The 17,985-nt window shown below is 68.7% G+C and overlaps 2 protein-coding genes across 5 annotated transcripts; both read right to left on the bottom strand.

The window, feature by feature from the left end:
* Positions 1-260: 260 nt before the first annotated feature.
* PDLIM2 (PDZ and LIM domain 2) lies at positions 261-7,339 on the bottom strand. 2 transcript variants are annotated; one of them, XM_075074582.1, is made up of 10 exons: positions 7,241-7,339; positions 4,845-4,951; positions 4,221-4,372; positions 3,798-3,867; positions 3,629-3,720; positions 3,493-3,538; positions 1,713-1,867; positions 1,265-1,410; positions 1,078-1,183; positions 261-917 (listed from the first exon to the last, which is right to left on the bottom strand). In XM_075074582.1, exons 2-10 carry the CDS (start codon positions 4,935-4,937, stop codon positions 722-724), a joined length of 1,056 nt encoding a protein of 351 aa, XP_074930683.1. In that variant the 5' UTR covers positions 4,938-4,951; positions 7,241-7,339; the 3' UTR covers positions 261-721. The 2 variants fall into 2 exon arrangements, with proteins under 2 accessions (XP_074930683.1, XP_074930684.1); XM_075074583.1 differs by lacking the exon at positions 7,241-7,339 and having other exon boundaries at positions 4,845-5,108.
* A 598-nt stretch (positions 7,340-7,937) lies between these two features.
* Positions 7,938-17,422, bottom strand: SORBS3 (sorbin and SH3 domain containing 3). Of its 3 annotated transcripts, none has more exons than XM_075074759.1 (19): positions 17,295-17,422; positions 14,317-14,466; positions 14,098-14,203; positions 13,776-13,999; positions 13,641-13,704; positions 13,432-13,570; positions 13,228-13,321; positions 13,092-13,133; positions 12,881-12,967; positions 11,326-11,381; positions 10,225-10,349; positions 10,059-10,138; positions 9,926-9,972; positions 9,647-9,761; positions 9,444-9,569; positions 8,884-9,324; positions 8,699-8,778; positions 8,504-8,610; positions 7,938-8,416 (listed from the first exon to the last, which is right to left on the bottom strand). In XM_075074759.1, the coding sequence occupies exons 2-19, from the start codon at positions 14,422-14,424 to the stop codon at positions 8,355-8,357; spliced, it is 2,103 nt and encodes a 700-aa protein (XP_074930860.1). In that variant the 5' UTR covers positions 14,425-14,466; positions 17,295-17,422; the 3' UTR covers positions 7,938-8,354. The 3 variants fall into 3 exon arrangements, with proteins under 3 accessions (XP_074930860.1, XP_074930862.1, XP_074930861.1); XM_075074761.1 differs by lacking the exon at positions 17,295-17,422 and adding an exon at positions 16,563-16,584; XM_075074760.1 differs by lacking the exon at positions 17,295-17,422 and adding an exon at positions 15,870-16,143.
* Positions 17,423-17,985: the final 563 nt, after the last annotated feature.

Below are 17,985 nucleotides of genomic sequence, written 5' to 3'. Positions count from 1 at the left end.
AGGCCAGCCGGCACCGAGCCCTGCGCATCACCAAAGCACCAGACCCAGGGAGCTTGTGCCAAGCCCTGGACCCCCGCCCCGGGTCAGGGGGTTTGCTTCCAGCTCCCCGCTGCTGCTATGGGTGCAGGCAGGATGGCTGTGGGGGCCTTGCCTGCACCCTGGGGATGGGGGGAAGCCCACCTTCCCCAGCCCTGTGGGCCCAGCCCTGGGAGGATGCAGATTGCCTCCTCCCGTGCCCCGTACAGACCAGACACGGGAGTGGAGCAAATATATATTATATTTATATAGAGATCTGGTTTAATATCTTGGAGAAGCCCTTTGCAGTCAGTGTACAAAGCGGTGCCAGCCCCCTCTCTGGTACCTAAGTGCTCAAGCGTCCCTGTGCCCCCCGCCGTGTCCCCTCTGTGTCCCCAGGCGTGCGCAGCTGCTGCAACTCAGGCTGAGAACTGACCCAGCTCATCACACACACTGACACAGCAAGGGCGAAGGCGGGCAGCTGCAGTGCATCCCCCCCCATCCACAACCTGCTGATGTGCTCAGTGCCCCCCCAACCCAATTCCCCCCCCCAGCAACCACAGACCCCGACCCTACCAAAGCAGCGGGGCTGGTGGGGTGTCCCAGGGAGGATGGGGTGCTTGCTGCTCCCCGGGACACGGTGGGATGCAGGCGGCGAGCTCCCCACTGCACCGTGCGGGTCACGGCATTGAAAAAAGTGCTGGACTCAGGAGTGGGGGGAGACAGGAGGGGCGGCGGGCCCCCCCGGGGGGCCCTGGTAGCGCAGGCGGGCGTGCTTCTCGCAGTAGAGCTCGTCCCCCACCCAGAAATGGCCCCGCATCTTCAGGTTGAGGCCGCAGTCGGCGCAGGCGTAGCAGGATGGGTGCCGGTAGCGGCCGTCCTGGATCCTCACTGCCTGCGTCCTGGGGGAGACGGGGGGAGTGGGGGGATCAGCAGGGCACCCTGTGACCCGCCCCCCGTGTTCCCCATCCAGGATCAGCCCCACTTTGGCCCTGCCGGGAGCGATGGCGGGGACAGATCCTGCCCCAGGGAGGCGCCCCCCCACCCCCCAGCCCCACTCACGCGATGGTGCTGCCACACTTCTCGCAGACGTGCAGCTTCTGGACTCCGGCCACGGGTTTGCGGGTGCTGGGCGAGAGGCGGCTGGGGAAAGGGGCTGCAGGGCCAGCTGCAGGGAGATGAGGCCATCAGGGTCCTGCCAACCCCCCACCCAGACCCCCCCCAAATCTTCCCCCATCCCCCCCCTCACCTCCACCCTCGTCCTCCAGAGCCTCCTGCAGCAGGCGGAAGGTGCTGGACTGCCGTGGGGCCGCCCGCAGCTCCCGGTTCTCCTGCAGCATCTTGTAGACCTCCGAATCCTCCTCCAAGCGCCGCATGGCCGGCTCCGAGCCCAGGCTGTGGGACGGCACCCCAGGGGGAGGTGGGGAGGGGGTCCCAGCACCCGGATGCCTGGGTCGGCCAGGCTGCACCCCGCCGCCCGCCACCTGCTCCCTCCACCCTGGGGACCTGCCCCAGCCTGCCCGGCCCTCCCACGTCTCTACCAACCTCTTAACTCTTTCCATGGGCTCCCTCGGCGAGGCAGCACCCAGCATACACCCCAGGGTGCAGAGCCGCCACGCCGGGATGGGTGCATGGGGCTGGGGGGCTTCCCCACCTCCGTGTCCCCCCCACCGCACGGCCCCAAGCCCACTCTGTACCTGTTGCAGGGGCTGTGAGAGGGCGAAGAGTGGCACCGCTCCCTGCACATCTCCCAGGGGTTTTGGGGGACCCCGAGCCCCGGCGAGGGTGGGCGTGGGGGTGGAGGCAGGATCGACCCCGGGGAGCTGTTCTGGCGACTCAAGCTTCCTCGCTCCTAGCAGGGGGAGAGAGGTGCTGGGTGCCCTGGGGGGATGTGGGGGGCTGGGACTGGCAGGGGGATGCTGCAGCAGCCCCCCAGCATGCCCCAAGCCTGGGGGCGCGCGTGGCATGTCCTGGGCATAGCGCAGGGAAGGGCACCTGCAGACCCTCCCTCTCCTCCTGGGCACCCCAGGGACACCTGGACCTGGCCCAGGGGCTTTTTCCAAGCCCCGGTCCCCAGAGGGAGGGGGTGCTCCACCCGGCTCCCTGGAGGGATGCAGGGATGCTCGGTGGCTCGGCATGGGCAGCTGCTTCTCCTCCCCTCCCAGGCTGGGCCCAGTGGGACCCCACAGGGGCCAGGGGCAGCACCCCTGCCGCTCCCCATGCCAGTAACCCTATGCCTGCGCCCGTCTCATCCCCGGCATCTGCTCCTGCTTAGTGGCCCCGGCGAGGCAGGAAAGGCGAAACCCCGGCTAAGTGGAAGCCGATGTTCGCGGGAGCAGCCGCCACGCAGATGCAAACCTCAGCAGGAGCCCGGGGATGAGGACCCCCTAGGACCCACTGCCCAGACCCCGCGGAGATGGAGAGGGGCAGCGCTGGGGCTCTACGGGGTCATGAGCAGGCGAGGGACGAGCTAAAATTAGGCACGGGTGGAGCCCGGCGCCTTGGCCTCGTCCCCACCAGCACCAGCCCTCCCTGGGATGTGATGAAAAGCGTGGTCCAAGTGCAGCCCTTCCCCTCGCTGCCCCTTTGGGAAGGGGATTTTGGCCATGGCATCCCGCACAGCCCCAGCCCCATGGCGGGGGGGGCACTCCGGGGCAGGGAGGGACCTCTGGGGCCGGCACCAAAGCAAATAAAGGGCTGGGGAGGAAGGAGGGAGCGGGCGGCCAGAGGAGCCAAGGGGCGGCCGGGGCCGCGGCCAAAGGCAGCTGGGAAGGGCTGTGCTCGGGGCTGCTGCGATTCCCAATTTGGGCTTGAAAAACAAGAAAAAAGAAAGCAAGGAGGGAGGAGAGGAGGGAGACGCCAACCCCAGAGCCAGCGGCTGCCCCGCGGGGTGCAGCAGCCACCCAAAACCACAGCAGGGAGGGATGAGGCGGCCGCCGGCATCCCGGGACCGGTCTGGGTGGCAAGGGAGGCATCCCGGCCCCCCGGGCATCCCGGCCCTGCTCCCCGGGCATCCCACGGCAGCAGGGGCCGGCGGGTGCTGCCGGGGGTGCGCCAGGTCGTGGGTGCCTGCCCTGCCAACACCCAAGTCCCCCAGGCTTGCGGGAGCAGGAACGGGCCTCCCCAAACTGGTTTGGCCTCCCCAGGCTGGCGCCGTTGCCAAGAGGCGTCGGGTAGGAGCGAGCAAAACATCCTTGGCCAGGTGCGCCGGTGCCCGCGGGGCCCGGGGGTGCCTGCCAGCACGGCGGGGAGGCGGCCGGTGGCACCGGCGGCGCGGCAGACACGGTCCCCAAGGCGGAGCAGGGCTGGGTGGTAGTGTGGCAACAGGGCTGCAAAGGGTGATGCTATGGGGCTGCAAAGGGTGATGCTATGGGGCTGCAAAGGGGGATGGTTTGGGGCTGCAAAGGGGGATGGTGCACGGATGCCCCACCAGAAGCTCTGCCTGGCCCCGCACGGTCCTCCCAGCTCCCTGCTCACCTGGTGGAGGCTGGGACAGGCGAACTCCTCCTCCAGGGGCTGTGAGCTGCGGAAAAAGGACAGAGCCATCAGGAGAGTGCCTGGCCCTGCCCAGACCCCTGCCCACTGCCTCCCATGAGGCTGGGTCCAGCCTTACCTGCCAGAGCCAGGTGGGGGGCTGAGGAATGCTGGGCTGGAGTAGGAGGGTCTCAGGGCACCCTGTCTCTCCTCCTGCATCTGCAGCATGTCCTGGGTAGGGAGACACCAGCAGCTGAAACCAGCCCTGGGTGGGGGGTCGGGGGGTGTGGGGGCTTCCTGGGGCTCACCTGGAAGCGTGTGGTCAGCCCCTCCAGTGAGGTGTCCCCGTTGGTGTGGCTGGGAGGTGGCATCGGGGACCTGGGGACCAAGAGAGAGCGGGGGGTCCTGCATCTGCCCCAGGGGCCTGCAGCCCCTGTGCACCCGTGGGGTGGCATGGCGTGACCATTCCCCTGCAGCCCCAGGCCCCCAGCTGGGACCAGTTGGCCAGGTAACGGCTGCCAGGGCTGCCCGGCCTCATTACCGCCTGACTCTTTTAATTACAGAGCCGGGACAGGCTCCCGCGGGGATGGCACAGCCCCAAGAGTCGCCGGAGGGGAAGAACAACCAGCGCACACATGTCTGGGGACCCCAGCCCACGCAGGGATGTCGCTTCCCTGGGGCTGGGGACCCAGGCATCCGGGCTGCCACCTTCTCCCCGTCACAGCACCCACCTCTCCACCTGCAGCCGGAGCTGCCCAGGGCTCTGCTTGATCTTATTCTGCGCCTCCACGTTGAGCATCTCAGCCGCGCTCTCCCCATTGATGGTGACAATGATGTCCCCTGGCCGGAGATCGCCTGCGGCCGCCTTCCCATGCTCTGTCACCTCCATGGAGAAGGGGACACGGGCACAGTCATGGTGTCATCTCGGAGGCACTGGGGACAGCGAGCGCCCCGCCAGCCATCCCTCGGCCCCGTGCACACCCGTGGGAAGCAGCCTTTAATTGCAGCATCCCCCCATGCAGCCCCCATGCCGTGGCCGAGGTCCCGGCACATGGTTGGTGCTCCCACCCACCGAGGTCCCCACGGCCCTGCCAAAACAGTGCCAGCCCCTCTGCTGGGGTGTGCACCGGCGAGGGGGGACCAAGGTCATGACAACAACAGCCGGAACTCGGCGCAGCCCTGCCCAGCCCAGGGGCGGCACGAGCCCCCGCGCCGCCGTCGCCCGCCGTGGGGCCATTCCCACGGAGCAGGATCCCTCAAGGACAGTAAACAGGATCCGCTCCCTGGAGCAGCCTGGCACGGCGCCCGCCCCAGCAGCCCTCCCTGGGGCGAGGGGACACGCGGGGGGCTCTTACCTTGGAGACAGTGATGGGTTTCCTGAAGTCCCTTCCCCCGGTGATGCGGAAGCCCCAAGGAGCCGGGCCGGCCAGGGTCACTGTCACTGGCATGGCAGCGGGTGCCTCTGGGTGGGTAGGGAGCCACGGCATCAGGAAACGCCGGGGCGCCGAGGGGACGAGGCAGAGGAGAGCCTTCTCCTCCCTCCTCAAGGCACAGCCTGGGAGACCACCCGCTGGAGGCCTCCCCCTCTCCCTGTCCTCCCAAGGGTCCCCGGCACGGGGCTGATGAAGACAGTCAGCGCCTTCCTTCCGGGGAGGGGACCCACATCCTCACGCCATCGCAGGGTGCCGGCAGCCACCGCTGCTTCCTCTTGCCTCCCCGGTGTCCCCGGCTGAGGTTGGCAGCTTCCTCCCCTGCCAAGCCCCCCCACAGGGATGAGGGGGTCCCGGGCAGCCACCGCCGGCTGTGGTAGTGCAGATGGGACAGGAGAGGCCACCCCACTGCCCCCAGGGCCTTGCGTGAGGCAGGAAATCGGTGCCGCCTTGGCAGCAAGGCCAGCGGCTCGCGGCGTGGCATGGCACAGCACGGCAGGGCCAAGCCAGCGGGGTTTGGTGGGGAGGATGTGGCTGCGAGGGCAGCCAGCGGCCGGCGAGGGAAGGATCCTCCTGCTCACCACAGCGGGATCTGGACATGCAGCAGGGCTGCAAGCACCACCACCCCGAGTCCTTCGCCCTGCAGCAAACCCACACCGGGAAAGGATGTTGAGGATCCCCCGGGGTGGCACGGGGTCCCCACAGCACCCCAATGAGCACGGCAGTCCTTAGCTTTGACGGGACTAAGCGGGAATGGGGAGCCCCCTCCCCTAAATGTCACGTCTGGCATCCCTGCTCCCCGTCCGGCTGCCCCGCACCAGCCCAGCCGCATCCTGTCCCACCGCAGCCACCAGCCCAGCCGGGCCCGACTCCACCGGCACAGCCCCAGGGTGGCCGCGGGAGCCGGGCATCCCATCCACAACCGCCGGGAAAGGCATTTTAAAAATCCCAAGCGCACAAAGAGGGGCTTGAGAAGCTGCCCGGAAGAATTTCCTGGGCTGGGCTTTGCAGCGCCTGGGAGGAAACCCCAAACCCCCTCCCCATGCCCAGCCCCACTCAGCATCCCTGGGCAGCATCCCGGGGGTCACCCCCAGGGACCCCAACACCGGCATGACTGCCGGGCTCCCCAGAAGTCCTGCACCCCTTTACCAACACTTGCACCCCACCTCTGTCCCCTGCACCCCTTCTCCAGCCCCTGCACCCTCACCTTCGCCCCCTGCAACCTTCTTCTGTCCCCTGCACCCCACCTCTGTCCCCTGCACCCCTTCTCCAGCCCCTGCACCCCCACCTTCATCCCCTGCACCCCTCTTCTGTCCCCTGCACACCATGTCTGTCCCCTGCACCCCTTCTCCAGCCCCTGCACCCCCACCTTCATCCCCTGCACCCCTCTTCTGTCCCCTGCACACCATGTCTGTCCCCTGCACCCCTTCTCCAGCCCCTGCACCCCCACCTTCATCCCCTGCACCCCTCTTCTGTCCCCTACACACCATGTCTGTCCCTTGCACACCTTGTCCAGCCCCTGCACCCCCAACTTCATCCCCTGCACCCCTCTTCTGTCCCCTACACCCCTCCTCTGTCGCCTGCACCCCTTCTCCAGCCCCTGCACCCCCACCTTCATCCCCTGCAACCTTCTGTCCCCTGCACACCACGTCTGTCCCTTGCACCCCTTCTCCAGCCCCTGCACCCCCACCTTCACCTCCTGCACCCCTCTTCTGTCCCCTGCACACCATGTCTGTCCCCTGCACACCTTCTCCAGCCCCTGCACCCCCAACTTCATCCCCTGCACCCCTCTTCTGTCCCCTGCACCCCACCTCCAGCCCTTGCAACCCCACCTTTGTCCCCTGCACCCCTCCTCTGTCCCCTGCACCCCTCCTCTGTCGCCTGCACCCCTTCTCCAGCCCCTGCAACTCCACCTTCGTCCTCTGCACCCCTCCTCTGTCCCCGGCACCCCACCTCTGTCCCCTGCTCGGTCCAGGCTCTGCACCCCGGCGCACAGCGATGCTTTTGTGGCCCCGGAGGCTGGCGGTGCCGCCTGGCACCCCGTGAGGCGTGACGGCGGGTGACAGGCGATGCCAGGAGGCGCGGGGGGGACACAGGGACATGGGGACACACCTGCGGGACAGGCTGCCCGCACACCCCCCGCACACCCCCCTTTCCCTACCCCGGGGGGAGGGGGGGGAGCAGCACCCCGGGCACCCTCGGGACCTGCATCCCCGAGGGACGGGCACCCCCGGACAGCCGGCAGCATCCCGAGAGCGGTGCCCCCCTCACCCCCCCGTCCCACCCCCGCAGCCCCCCGCCCCGTCCCTGGCCGCACTCACCGGCGGGCGGCGGAGCCGGGCGGCCCCGTGGGGCGGCGGAGCCGAGCACGGCCCCGGCGACGGCACCGCCCCTTCGGAAGGGGCCGGCGGAGCCCAACGGGGCCGGGCCGGGCCGGGCCAGGCGGAGGCTCCGCAGCGCCGTCTGCGGGCACGGCCGCCCCGACGGGGCGCACGGCGCGGGGCTCGGCCCGCTGAGGTGGGGGGACGCGGGTGCGAAGGCCGGGAGATGCCCCGGGGAGCCGGCCCGTGGGTTGTGAGGGGGCTGCTCCGTGTCCCCACGCAGCGCCACTGCCCTGGGCGCCTTCACGCCCCACGCAGCATCAGCCCCCTGCGCCATCGTTGCCCCATTGCAGCCCTGCATGCACCGTTGCAACCCTCCCCCAGGCAACATCGCAGCTCCACATGCACCACCGCAACCCCCCCGTGTGTCCCGTTGCAGTTCCACGTGCCCCCGTTACAACCCTGCAAGCCCCGTTGCAGCCCCACATCCCCCCATGCAGTCCCCCCCGCGCACCGTTGCAGTCCCACGCAGCGCTGCAACCCCACGGTGTCACGGCCACGCAAGCGCGACCACCCCACAGGGACCCCTGCGGCCCCACGTGCTGCCCCAAGCAGTGTCCTGCAGGCCCCTGCCCCATGGATCCCCATGGGCACCGTCCCACTATCTCCCTCCTGTCCCAGCCCCACTAGGCTGGGCTTTGGTTCAGGCTAAGCTGAGCTTTAATGATGGACAAGAAGCAAACACAGCTCCCAGGCACGTGGCACGGCCCCGGACCAGCATCTCAGGTCACAGCCGTCACGGTCAGGCCCAGCACCGGCCAGGCCCCCCCTGGCATGGGCTGGAGATGGGGGGGGGTACGGCCACCAGGACGGTGGGTGATAAGGCACCGGGCAGCGGTGAGGAGGGCTCGGATTAAGGCACTGGGGTGGGAGAGACCCCCCTGCGCAGGGGGAACGGGTCCCTGTTAGAGGCAGCCCCATAGGGGCGGGAGGGAGCTGGAGGCGCTTCATCCCCGTGGTGGGACACGAGGGGATGCGGTGGGGACGCCGGACGGACATCGGGGAGCCCCTGGCCTCGCACCTCCCACCGGGCTCCTCTTCTCCGCACTACGGGTCACACCGGCGCCACGTAATTGCCGGGGAAAGTGCCGAATTTCTGCGTTCTCCTGGACACGCCTGGGTGGGAAAGACAAAGTGACGCGGTGAGGGGGCCTGCGGTGGCATCCCATCCTCGTCCCCATCCCCATCCCGACGGCCACGCACCCACGAACCAGCCGTCGTCGCACTGCTGCATGACATCCACCCGGTCCCCCTCCAGCAGCTCCAGCTCGTCGGCGTTTTGGGGCCGGTACTGATACAGCGCCCGGTACCTGCGAGACACAGCGTGGACAGAGCCCGCGCCGCCACGGGCCCTGCGTGGGGACGCCGTGCCACGGTGCCACTCCCGGCTCTACTTACGGGGTCCACTGGATTTCGGAGCCGTTGTGGGATGGGGCGGGCTCGGGCTGGGTGCTGGTGGGTGCCCCCGGGGCTGCGCACTGCATGGGGAGAGGATTGGAGCAGCATTATGGGGCAGCACCCACATCCCCAGTGGTGCTGGGGCACGATGCCGGGGCTGGGGGCTGTGGTGGGGGGTCGCTCACCTGCTTGGGGGGCCAGGCCAGGCACCCGGGCTCCTGGGGATGGGTGGCTGCAGGGTGCGAGGGGCCGGTGGGGGCCGGCGAGGGGCTTGGGGCACTGGCCCGGGGCAGCTTTGGAGAGGGGGGAAAGGCGAAGCCGAGGCGGCGGGGTGAGGATGGGCACCCACCAGCCTCTCCAGGACCCTGCTCTGCCGCCCGAGGGGAGCCGGCAGAAAGCAGGGGGGCCCGGGGACCAGGTGAGCGCTGCAGGGACGGGGATCCAGCGGGGAGCCGGGGGCTGGCGGAGGCGGGCGAGGGTGGGAAGTCCTCGGCGCTGGCTTTCACCCGCGGCTCCTTCAACACCTGCACGTAGGTGGCGGGGAAGATGCCCTGACGGCTGGTGCCGGAGATGCGCCCCTCGTACCAGTTCTCATCCACTCGCCGCACCAGGCAGATTCGCTCGCCCTGCCGATGGGACCAGAGAACAGGTTAGCGTGGCACGGCACGGCACGGCACAGCATGGCACAGCACGGCACGGCATGGCACAGCACGGCACGGCATGGCACGGCACGGCACGGCGGTACCTTGCGGAAGGAGAGCTCGACAGGCAGCTCCCCTCGGAAGTTGTAGAGCGCCAGGGCCTCGCCATACTCCAGCACCTGGATGGTGGGTGCTTTGATGGGCTTGGGCACCTCCGTGGGGGGCAGGATCTGGTGGGGGGACACGGGTGACAGTCAACACCAGGCTCGCCGAACCCAGCTGCCCCCTCTCCACCCCGTGGGCTCACCTCCACATAGTTGGAGGGGAAGATGCCCACGCGGCCGTGGTGCTCGCCCTCCAGCCAGTTCCTGTCCACCTCCTTATGGATGTAGACGATGTCCCCCTTCTGCAGCGTCAGCTCCCTGCAAGCAGCAGCACTCGGGGGCCCCGCTCGCACCGCTCCCGGGGGATGCTGACCCGTCCCCAGCCTGGCCAGCACGGCCACCCCACCTCCTGGGGCCCCTCCGGTCCCCATCCAGCCCCCCCGAGGGTCTGCAGGGGCACCCCCAGCAGCGCCATCACTTACTTGGGTGACTCGGCTTGGAAGTCAAACTTGAGGCGAGCAGCTTTCATCTGGGGAGGGAGAGAAGCAGTTATGGGGGGCCCCCCCGTCCCAGGCATCCCCAGTCCTGTATGGGATGGGACCATCCTGTCCTCACCTTCTTCTCCTCCCTCTTGACAGCCTCCGTGGGGTCCCCCATGTCAGACAGGCTGGGGAGGGTCCCTGGCCTGAGGGTGTCTGCAAAAGCGGGGTGTCACCAGCCGGCGGGGCCAGGGTGCATGGGGTGCCCCATGGCACGGCACAGCTTGGGGCGGGGGGCTCACCTCTGCCAGGGGCTGCACGGCTCCGGTCACTGGCCAGCCCCAGGCCGCCTCGCTCCATGCTGGGGCTGGCGGGTGGCCGGTGGGTGCCGGAGGGGCTCTGCAGCTGGCGGGGTGATGGGGGGCTCCTGTGGGGGGATTACAGTGACTCAGGGCATGGCTGAGCCCCACGTCCAGCCACGCACCCCCCCACCCTCCCTGCTCCCAGGACCCCTGGGTCCCCCAGGACCAGGACGCCGGGGTCCCCCGGCTGCGTGTCCCCGGGGTCTCATCCCAGAGGCAGCCAGGCGAGACGGGTCCAAAGTTTGCCAGCGGTGCCAGCGGCACGTCCCGGCTGCCGCGGAGCAGGAAGCACGGAGCTGGCGAGAGCCGGGGAGGGCCGCCTGGCTAATGGATAACCCTGCTCTCGGGGGACACTTAAAGAGCCCAAATTCCCCCCCAACCCCAAGGCAGGGGGTCAGGCAGGGGGTCAGCCAGCCCTCCGGCCCCCATGCGCACCCCTGGGAGGGTTAGGGTAGGTCCTACAAGAAGTGGAGCACTTGTTTGTTTATTTTTCTCCCGCTGCCAGGGCAGGGTACAAGGCCGTGGGGGTGACCTGGCGAGCCCCCCCCACACCCCAAAACCCATCCCGTGATGTGGTAGCGCCCGCTGGCACAGGTGCCCCCTCCCCGTGCTGGTGCTGGTGGGGATGTGGGGACACGGCAGTGGGAATCCAACCGCCGTCACCTCCCCTGGGGCTGAGCCAAACCCCGGGACACGGCGTCCCCGCACAGGCTGGACGGGGGAAAGGGTCAGCCCTGGTCCGGCCCTGTCCCACCCACTGGGCAGCCATCCCGGCGCCAGGGTCCCCCCACCCGTGGTGGGGTGTGGTGGGGGCGAGGCAGCCATCCGTGCTACGGGGGGCTCCGTGGGGGTCTGAGGGGATGCATGGGGACGCCCACCCCACTGTGGAAGCCGGGACACTGGAGGGAGGGTCCCATCTGCCCCCCCGCCCTCCACAACGTGGGGTCCTGTGCCACCACCGCCCCCCCCCCCCGTCACGAGTGGGGCCTGGGGCAGTGGGATTTGGGGTTCAGGGTGCGAGGAGCAGCCGGCTCTACTCACCGAGCCGCCGGGGAGGCCGGAGCAGGGGAGCGAGCGGTGGGAGCAGCCGCCGAGCTCTGCCGGAGAGGAGCGGGAGGGGGTGGGAGAGAAAAATTAATCATCCAAGAGGCTGAGTCTCCGCGGGAAGCGATGGAGTCCAGCGCCCGGCTGCGCCGAGCCAATAACCGCCGGACGGACGGCGCAGCAAGACAGGGTCCTAGAGCCCAACAGCCACGGCCATGGCCATGGCCACGCTGGCCAGGTCACGGCCACGGCCACCGGCTGGCCGTGCACGCATCCAGCTGTGCGTGGATCCAGCTGTGCAGGCATCCTGCCACGCGTGTACCCCGTGCAGCCAGCTGTGCGTGGATCCAGCTGTGCAGGCATCCTGCCACGCGTGTACCCCGTGCAGCCAGCTGTGCGTGGATCCAGCTGTGCATGCATCCTGCCACGCGTGTACCCCGTGCAGCCAGCTGTGCGTGGATCCAGCTGTGCAGGCATCCTGCCACGCGTGTACCCCGTGCAGCCAGCTGTGCGTGGATCCAGCTGTGCATGCATCCTGCCACGCGTGTACCCCGTGCAGCCAGCTGTGCGTGGATCCAGCTGTGCAGGCATCCTGCCACGCGTGTACCCCGTGCATCCAGCTGTGCGTGGATCCAGCTGTGCAGGCATCCTGCCACGCGTGTGCCCCGTGCATCCAGCTGTGCGTGGATCCAGCTGTGCAGGCATCCTGCCACGCGTGTACCCCATGCAGCCAGCTGTGCGTGGATCCAGCTGTGCAGGCATCCTGCCACGCGTGTACCCCGTGCAGCCAGCTGTGCGTGGATCCAGCTGTGCAGGCATCCTGCCACGCGTGTGCCCCGTGCATCCAGCTGTGCGTGGATCCAGCTGTGCATGCATCCTGCCACGTGTGTACCCCATGCATCCAGCTGTGCGTGGATCCAGCTGTGCAGGCATCCTGCCACGCGTGTACCCCGTGCATCCAGCTGTGCGTGGATCCAGCTGTGCAGGCATCCTGCCACGCGTGTGCCCCATGCATCCAGCTGTGCGTGGATCCAGCTGTGCAGGCATCCTGCCACGCGTGTGCCCCGTGCATCCAGCTGTGCGTGGATCCAGCTGTGCAGGCATCCTGCCACGCGTGTGCCCCGTGCATCCAGCGGTGCGTGGATCCAGCTGTGCAGGCATCCTGCCACGCGTGTACCCCATGCAGCCAGCTGTGCGTGGATCCAGCTGTGCATGCATCCTGCCACGCATGTACCCCGTGCAGCCAGCTGTGCGTGGATCCAGCTGTGCATGCATCCTGCCACGCATGTACCCCGTGCAGCCAGCTGTGCGTGGATCCAGCTGTGCAGGCATCCTGCCACGCGTGTACCCCGTGCAGCCAGCTGTGCGTGGATCCAGCTGTGCACGCATCCTGCCACGTGTGGTTTCAAGCCTTGCACGCACAAGGCTGTGCACACAGCTGCATGCGCACACCGTCAGCCCTTGCACGTCCCTTCAGTGCCACCCAGCCCCAGGGAGGGACGAGGGGCAGCAGGAGAGCCCCAGGCTAGCACGGGGAGGAGGGACGGGGTACCTGGCAGGGGTGCCGCCGCGTCTCCATGGCCCTCATGTCCTTATCCAGCTCCTCGCTGAGCTGCTCCAGCTCCTGCTCCAGCAGCACCTGCGTGACCAGGACAGGGCTGCAGTGGTGAGGCTGGTGCTGCCTGCACCCCACGTTCCGGCAGCGTGGCCATTGGGACCCCCGCCGCCCCCCCCAGCCCCCCTGCCTGCTATCGGCAGCTTACCTCGATGGGCTGAGCCCTCACCGGCGGCACAGCTGCCAGGGGCTGGAAAGGGCAAGGCGATGGTTAGGTGTGCGTCCGCCGCAGCACCCCTCCGTGCTGGGGCTGAGTGGGTGCTGCGGGTGCCAGGGCTCCCTACCTGCTGCGGCTGTTCCAGCACTGAGGATTTCCCTGGTTCGTAGTCAAAAATGCTGCCAGGCTCCGAGGCGGCACTGGTGTCACCCCAGCTGGTCCTGTTGGGAGCCGGGAGGAGCTCAGCCCCAGCAGCCCCCCACTTTGTGGGCACCCCACGAGGGGACGGGTGCCTGGGCACCATTTAAACGCCATGCCGTGCCGTACTCACCAGTCCAGCCCGTTCGGCATACTGGGGGGCTTGGCCAGCAGCGGCCCTTTCCTCCATGGCTCTTGGGGGGACGGCGGCACCGCAGCGGGCGATGGGCTGAGCTCACCCGTGGGGCAGTGATGGGTATCCCAGTCCGGCTCTGCGGGGACGGAGGAGGAGGTGAGTGGGTGCCATGCCAGGCCGTGCTGTGCCGCGGCGCCGGGACTCACCTGGCAGCTTGCGGTGGATCTGCCGGAACATGCTGCGGTACCAGTCGCGGGGCTGGTCGACGCTCTGCGGGGACAGGGAGGGGTGGTGAGGGGGTGACGGAGGGGGAGACCCCCAGCCCCGCGCCCGTGACTCACTGAGCGTGAGGCGATGGGCATCCCCGTCTCGTCCACTGGCCCGATGCCGTCGTACTTCACCCAGCGCCTCTCCCGCCTCTTGCTGTCCTTGGTCCAGGTGGCCGACCAGCCCGGCGGCCGGGGACAGGCAGGGGTGGCCCCGGGGCTGGGCATGGGGCTGGTGGGCGCTGGGGTGTTGAGTGCCTTCGCCTCCTTGGCCGGCCAGGTCTGGTACCACTCGCTCACTGGGGACGAGGGAGGTGACGGTGAGCCCTTGCCCTCTGCTGAGCATCTCTGGAGGGGAGCCTGCCGGGATGTCCCCGGGGGTGCTCGGGGCAGGTACCTGAGCTCCTGGGGGCTGCCTGGCCACGCTCGGCCACGCTGTGGGTTGCTGGGTTGTGGAAGTTGAAGTTCAGCGTGTTGGAGCCACGGTGACGGATGACGGGTACCTGCGGCACAAGGAGGGGGCTGGCGCGGGGGGCAACACGGTGGTGGCGAAGGGATGGAGGCAGAGCAGCTCCCCAAATCCCCCCGGCACGCAGCAGCCCCCAGCCCCACTCACCCGTGTCGCCGTGTGCTGTGGGAACACCCGCAGTGGTGGATGGAAGGAAGGGATGTCCTCCACTCCCAGACCCTGGCTGGCATCGGGGGGAAGGAGCTGGCCCGCCATGGCCGTGGGATGCTGGGACGGCCCCCTGGGGCTGCCCGTGCCCTGTGGGGGAAAGTGGCTGCACTCATGGCCGGTCCCGTCCCTGCCTGCCGGATCCTCCCCTCCAGCAGCTTTGTCTCACCGCCCGTTGCCGGAGGGCTGGGGGCTCTGGGGGAGCCCCATCCCAGCCTCATTCCAACCTCTGGGAACCATCCCCTGTTATTCACAGGCACAGGGGACACTGCGGTGGGGTGACAACCACCGTAGCGGGGTGACGACAACCACAGCACCATCCCCAGCCCAGGGAGCATCAACAGTGCCAGGGGAAGCGGCTGTTCTCAGCCAAAACCAGCCCTGGCACAGCTTCCCCTGTGTGTTCTCCAGGCGACCTCAACAACCCTGCCATGGTCGGATCCGGACTGCCCGGCCCCTCTCCCCATCCCAGCTCTGCAGCATGGATGGATTCAGCCCACCCTGGGCAATTCGGGGAGAAAACACCCCGGGGTGGGACAGGACGACGGCTGAGCCGCCTGCCCATCATCCCGGCATCCCGGTGCGGCATGGTGGGACGTGGCCGGTGCCGGTGCCCTCCTGCCCGGGCACGTGGTGGCAGCGGCGTCGGGCAGTGCCGCGCCGGGAAAGCTGCCAGGGCCGAGCCTCCCCGGGGCCGAGAAACACGAAAAGGCAGAAGTATTTCCCCACCCTGCAGCGCAAACAGGGAAGGGAGAAGGGAAGGAGGGGAGAGGCAGCGGGAATGCGCCCGATGGAGCCATGGCCGTGACTCACCACTGCACCGCGGTGCCAGGGCTGCAGCACGGGGCTGGGGGCAGCCGGGGGGGGGGGACGGGACCCCCGTACCGGCTGCCGATGCCATTGCAGGGAGATGTGGGGTTCTGGCGGTGTGGGACGGCTCCAGGGCGAGAGCAGCCTTGGGAGCCTTCGGGGTCACCCATGTCTTTGCCCGTCCCCCAACACCTCCACCCCCATTGAGGACATCGCCCATGGGACATGCAGATGCCATGGGGCACCATTGCTGAGCCCGGCACCGTGCAGACCCCTCCTCAAACGGGGCAGCCGATGCTGCTGGGGGGCTGCTGGCCCGGCACGGTGCCCTGTGTGCCGCGCGCAGAGGGCAGAGCGGGCTGGGCACCCCTCGGCTCCTTGCTCCCCACACCGCCAGAGGCTCTGCAGCCCCCAGGGCTGTTAGTTATGGTTATAACCACCACGGAGAAACTGAGGCCTCAGGAATGACTTGCCCCAGGGCACAGAAAATGGGGTGCAGACTCCCCCCCACCCCCGAGGGCACCCCGATCATTGGCCACTCAACTCTCCGCACAGTGCTCTCAAGCAGCCCCATGGGGCCCAGCCCCATCCCTCTCCCACAGACTGTCCCCCAAAGCCTGGCCTTGGGGAGCAGGTCCCCATCAGGCACCCCCTCCTCACCAGCCCCCCAAGCCAGCTCTTACCTCCAGGGCAGTGCCGGCCTCGGTGGGGCCGGGGGCTCGGGGAGCCCGGTGGCGAGCGGGACGGCGCTGCGAGCAGCAGGGAAGAAAAATGCACGGCACAAACTTTGCCGGGGGAAGGAGGGCAGGGGCCTCAGCACATCACGGGCAGCCGGCGGCGAAAGCCCCCCAACAGCATCCCCCGGCTGGGTCAGCAGCCGCCATCCTCCCCGGAGGCGGGTACCCACGTGCCCCGGCCCCCCTGGGGTGCGCTCACCCCCCCAGCGCTCCCTGCTCTGGAGCGGGGCCGGCCCATTCAGAGTTTCCAGTGACATTTCCAGGGATGGGATCCAGGGAGACGAGCCAAGAGGCTGAACTCATCCCACGCCCCGCGCAAGCGTTCCCGTGCACCCAGCCTCCGCTTACGAAATGGGGTGAGCCCGGTGCTGCCGGCCCCCCTCCGGCAGCTGCCCCCCACCGCGATGGAGCTGGGGGCTTGGAGGGGCTTTTTGGGAGAGGATGAGGAGGGAAGTGCCCGGCAGAGGCCAGGACCTTCGTGCTCCCACAGCTCCCCAGACTCTGGCATGGGGGGCATGGTGAAAGCTGCCAGCTCTCCCGTGGGTGACCCTCCATCCTCTCCATCCCCCAGGGGTCTGGGTATTGGGGACCCCAATTTAACACCCCTGTGCCCTGCTCTGCAGGTGCCCCATAGCCCACCTCATCCCCTCCAGCAGCACCCGTGTCCCAGCCTCCACCGTGCTCACCCACTGGCAGCTTCCTTCTCGCTGCTCCCCAAAACTGCTGACAGCCCCAAAACTGGGCAGCCCCAGCCCCTTCCTCTATCCCACACGCTCCCACGTGAGCTCAGGGCTCTGCCTCCACGGGAGCTCGTGTGGGATGACGGTGGCTTTGCTGCCAATCCCCAGTCATCCCTCGGTCCCCGCCAAGCCGCCCGTCCCCTGCCCGAAGCTGCTGCTGGGGATGGCACGAGCCCCGCCGGCGATGCTGCACCCAGGGGGCAAAGGGGGCAGGAGCGGGTGTACTCCCCGCTGTTACAACCCTGGAGGATGCAGGTCCCATCCAACAGCCATGGGGACGGAGCGGCTCCACCCGTGCAAGCCGAGGAGACTGCAGGGAGGAGCAAATTGGGGACAGGAGCTGGTTCTGTCGGGGAAACTCGGGGAGACAAGGGCAGAGAGGGCACCAGGGCCGGGGGCACAGCCACCGGCACCCAGGGAAAGGGTTAAAACCCTACGAGGGGGAGCCCAGACCCCATCCCCTACCCGCCAAGGGGGTGACCCTTCCAGCCCACCGCATGCCGAGGGACACCGCTGGAGGTCACAGCACCCGCTGGCAACGCCCTGCCATAGGCAGCGGGGTCCCGGCCACCCCACGCCACTGCAGCCCACCCTGGGGGGCCAGATCCCCCCGAACAGGGACCGGACTCACCTCCGTGGCCCCATGCGCCCGTCCTGGGCGAGCAGCCTCTGGGGCCGGCCCCACGTCCCTCCGCCCGGCTCCCAGCACCAGCCTCCGCTCGCAGATAAATATTTAACGCGCAGCCTGGGACAGGATTAACAAAGGGCGAGTGTTTCCTGTTTGCTCAGCGCGGCGATGCCAGCTGGGAGCGCGCGGCCACGCCGGGCGATGCTCTCTCGGTCAGGGCTGTCGTGAGACCGGCGCCGTGCCCTGCACACGCCGAGGGTCGGGGAGCGATGCTGGGTGCAGGGCTGGCGGCTCCCCACTGTTTTGTGGGAACACCCAGGAAAAGGGGTGGGAAAGCCGGAGCATCCCTTCCCTGGCTGCTTCCGCGGGAACACGGTCACGCTGCAGCCGCACAGGGCCTGGGGAGCCGCGGTGAGGAGCGGGTGGCGAAGAGATTGCACATGGTGAGCTAAACCGGACGGCAGCGGACAGAAATGCTGCGGGGGAGAAGCCAGATGTGGCAGCCACAGCTGGGAGCCAAATCTCCCAGGCAGGGAGCGAGCAGGCGATGGCAGAGCCGGAGGAGCCGCCTCCTGCTCGGCCCCGCAGTGGGACACAGGTTGGGGATCCCTGGGCAGGAGCTGGGGGAACCAGGCCAGCTGCGGAGCCGTAACCCATCGGGATGGAGCCCGGCCAGCGTGAACGTGCTCGCCGA

This window comes from Phalacrocorax aristotelis, chromosome 24 (assembly GCF_949628215.1).
Source record: "Phalacrocorax aristotelis chromosome 24, bGulAri2.1, whole genome shotgun sequence".
NCBI classification, from domain to species: domain Eukaryota; kingdom Metazoa; phylum Chordata; class Aves; order Suliformes; family Phalacrocoracidae; genus Phalacrocorax; species Phalacrocorax aristotelis.
Note: the sequence above shows the minus strand (reverse complement) of the source record. Positions and strands in the feature narration are given on the sequence as shown.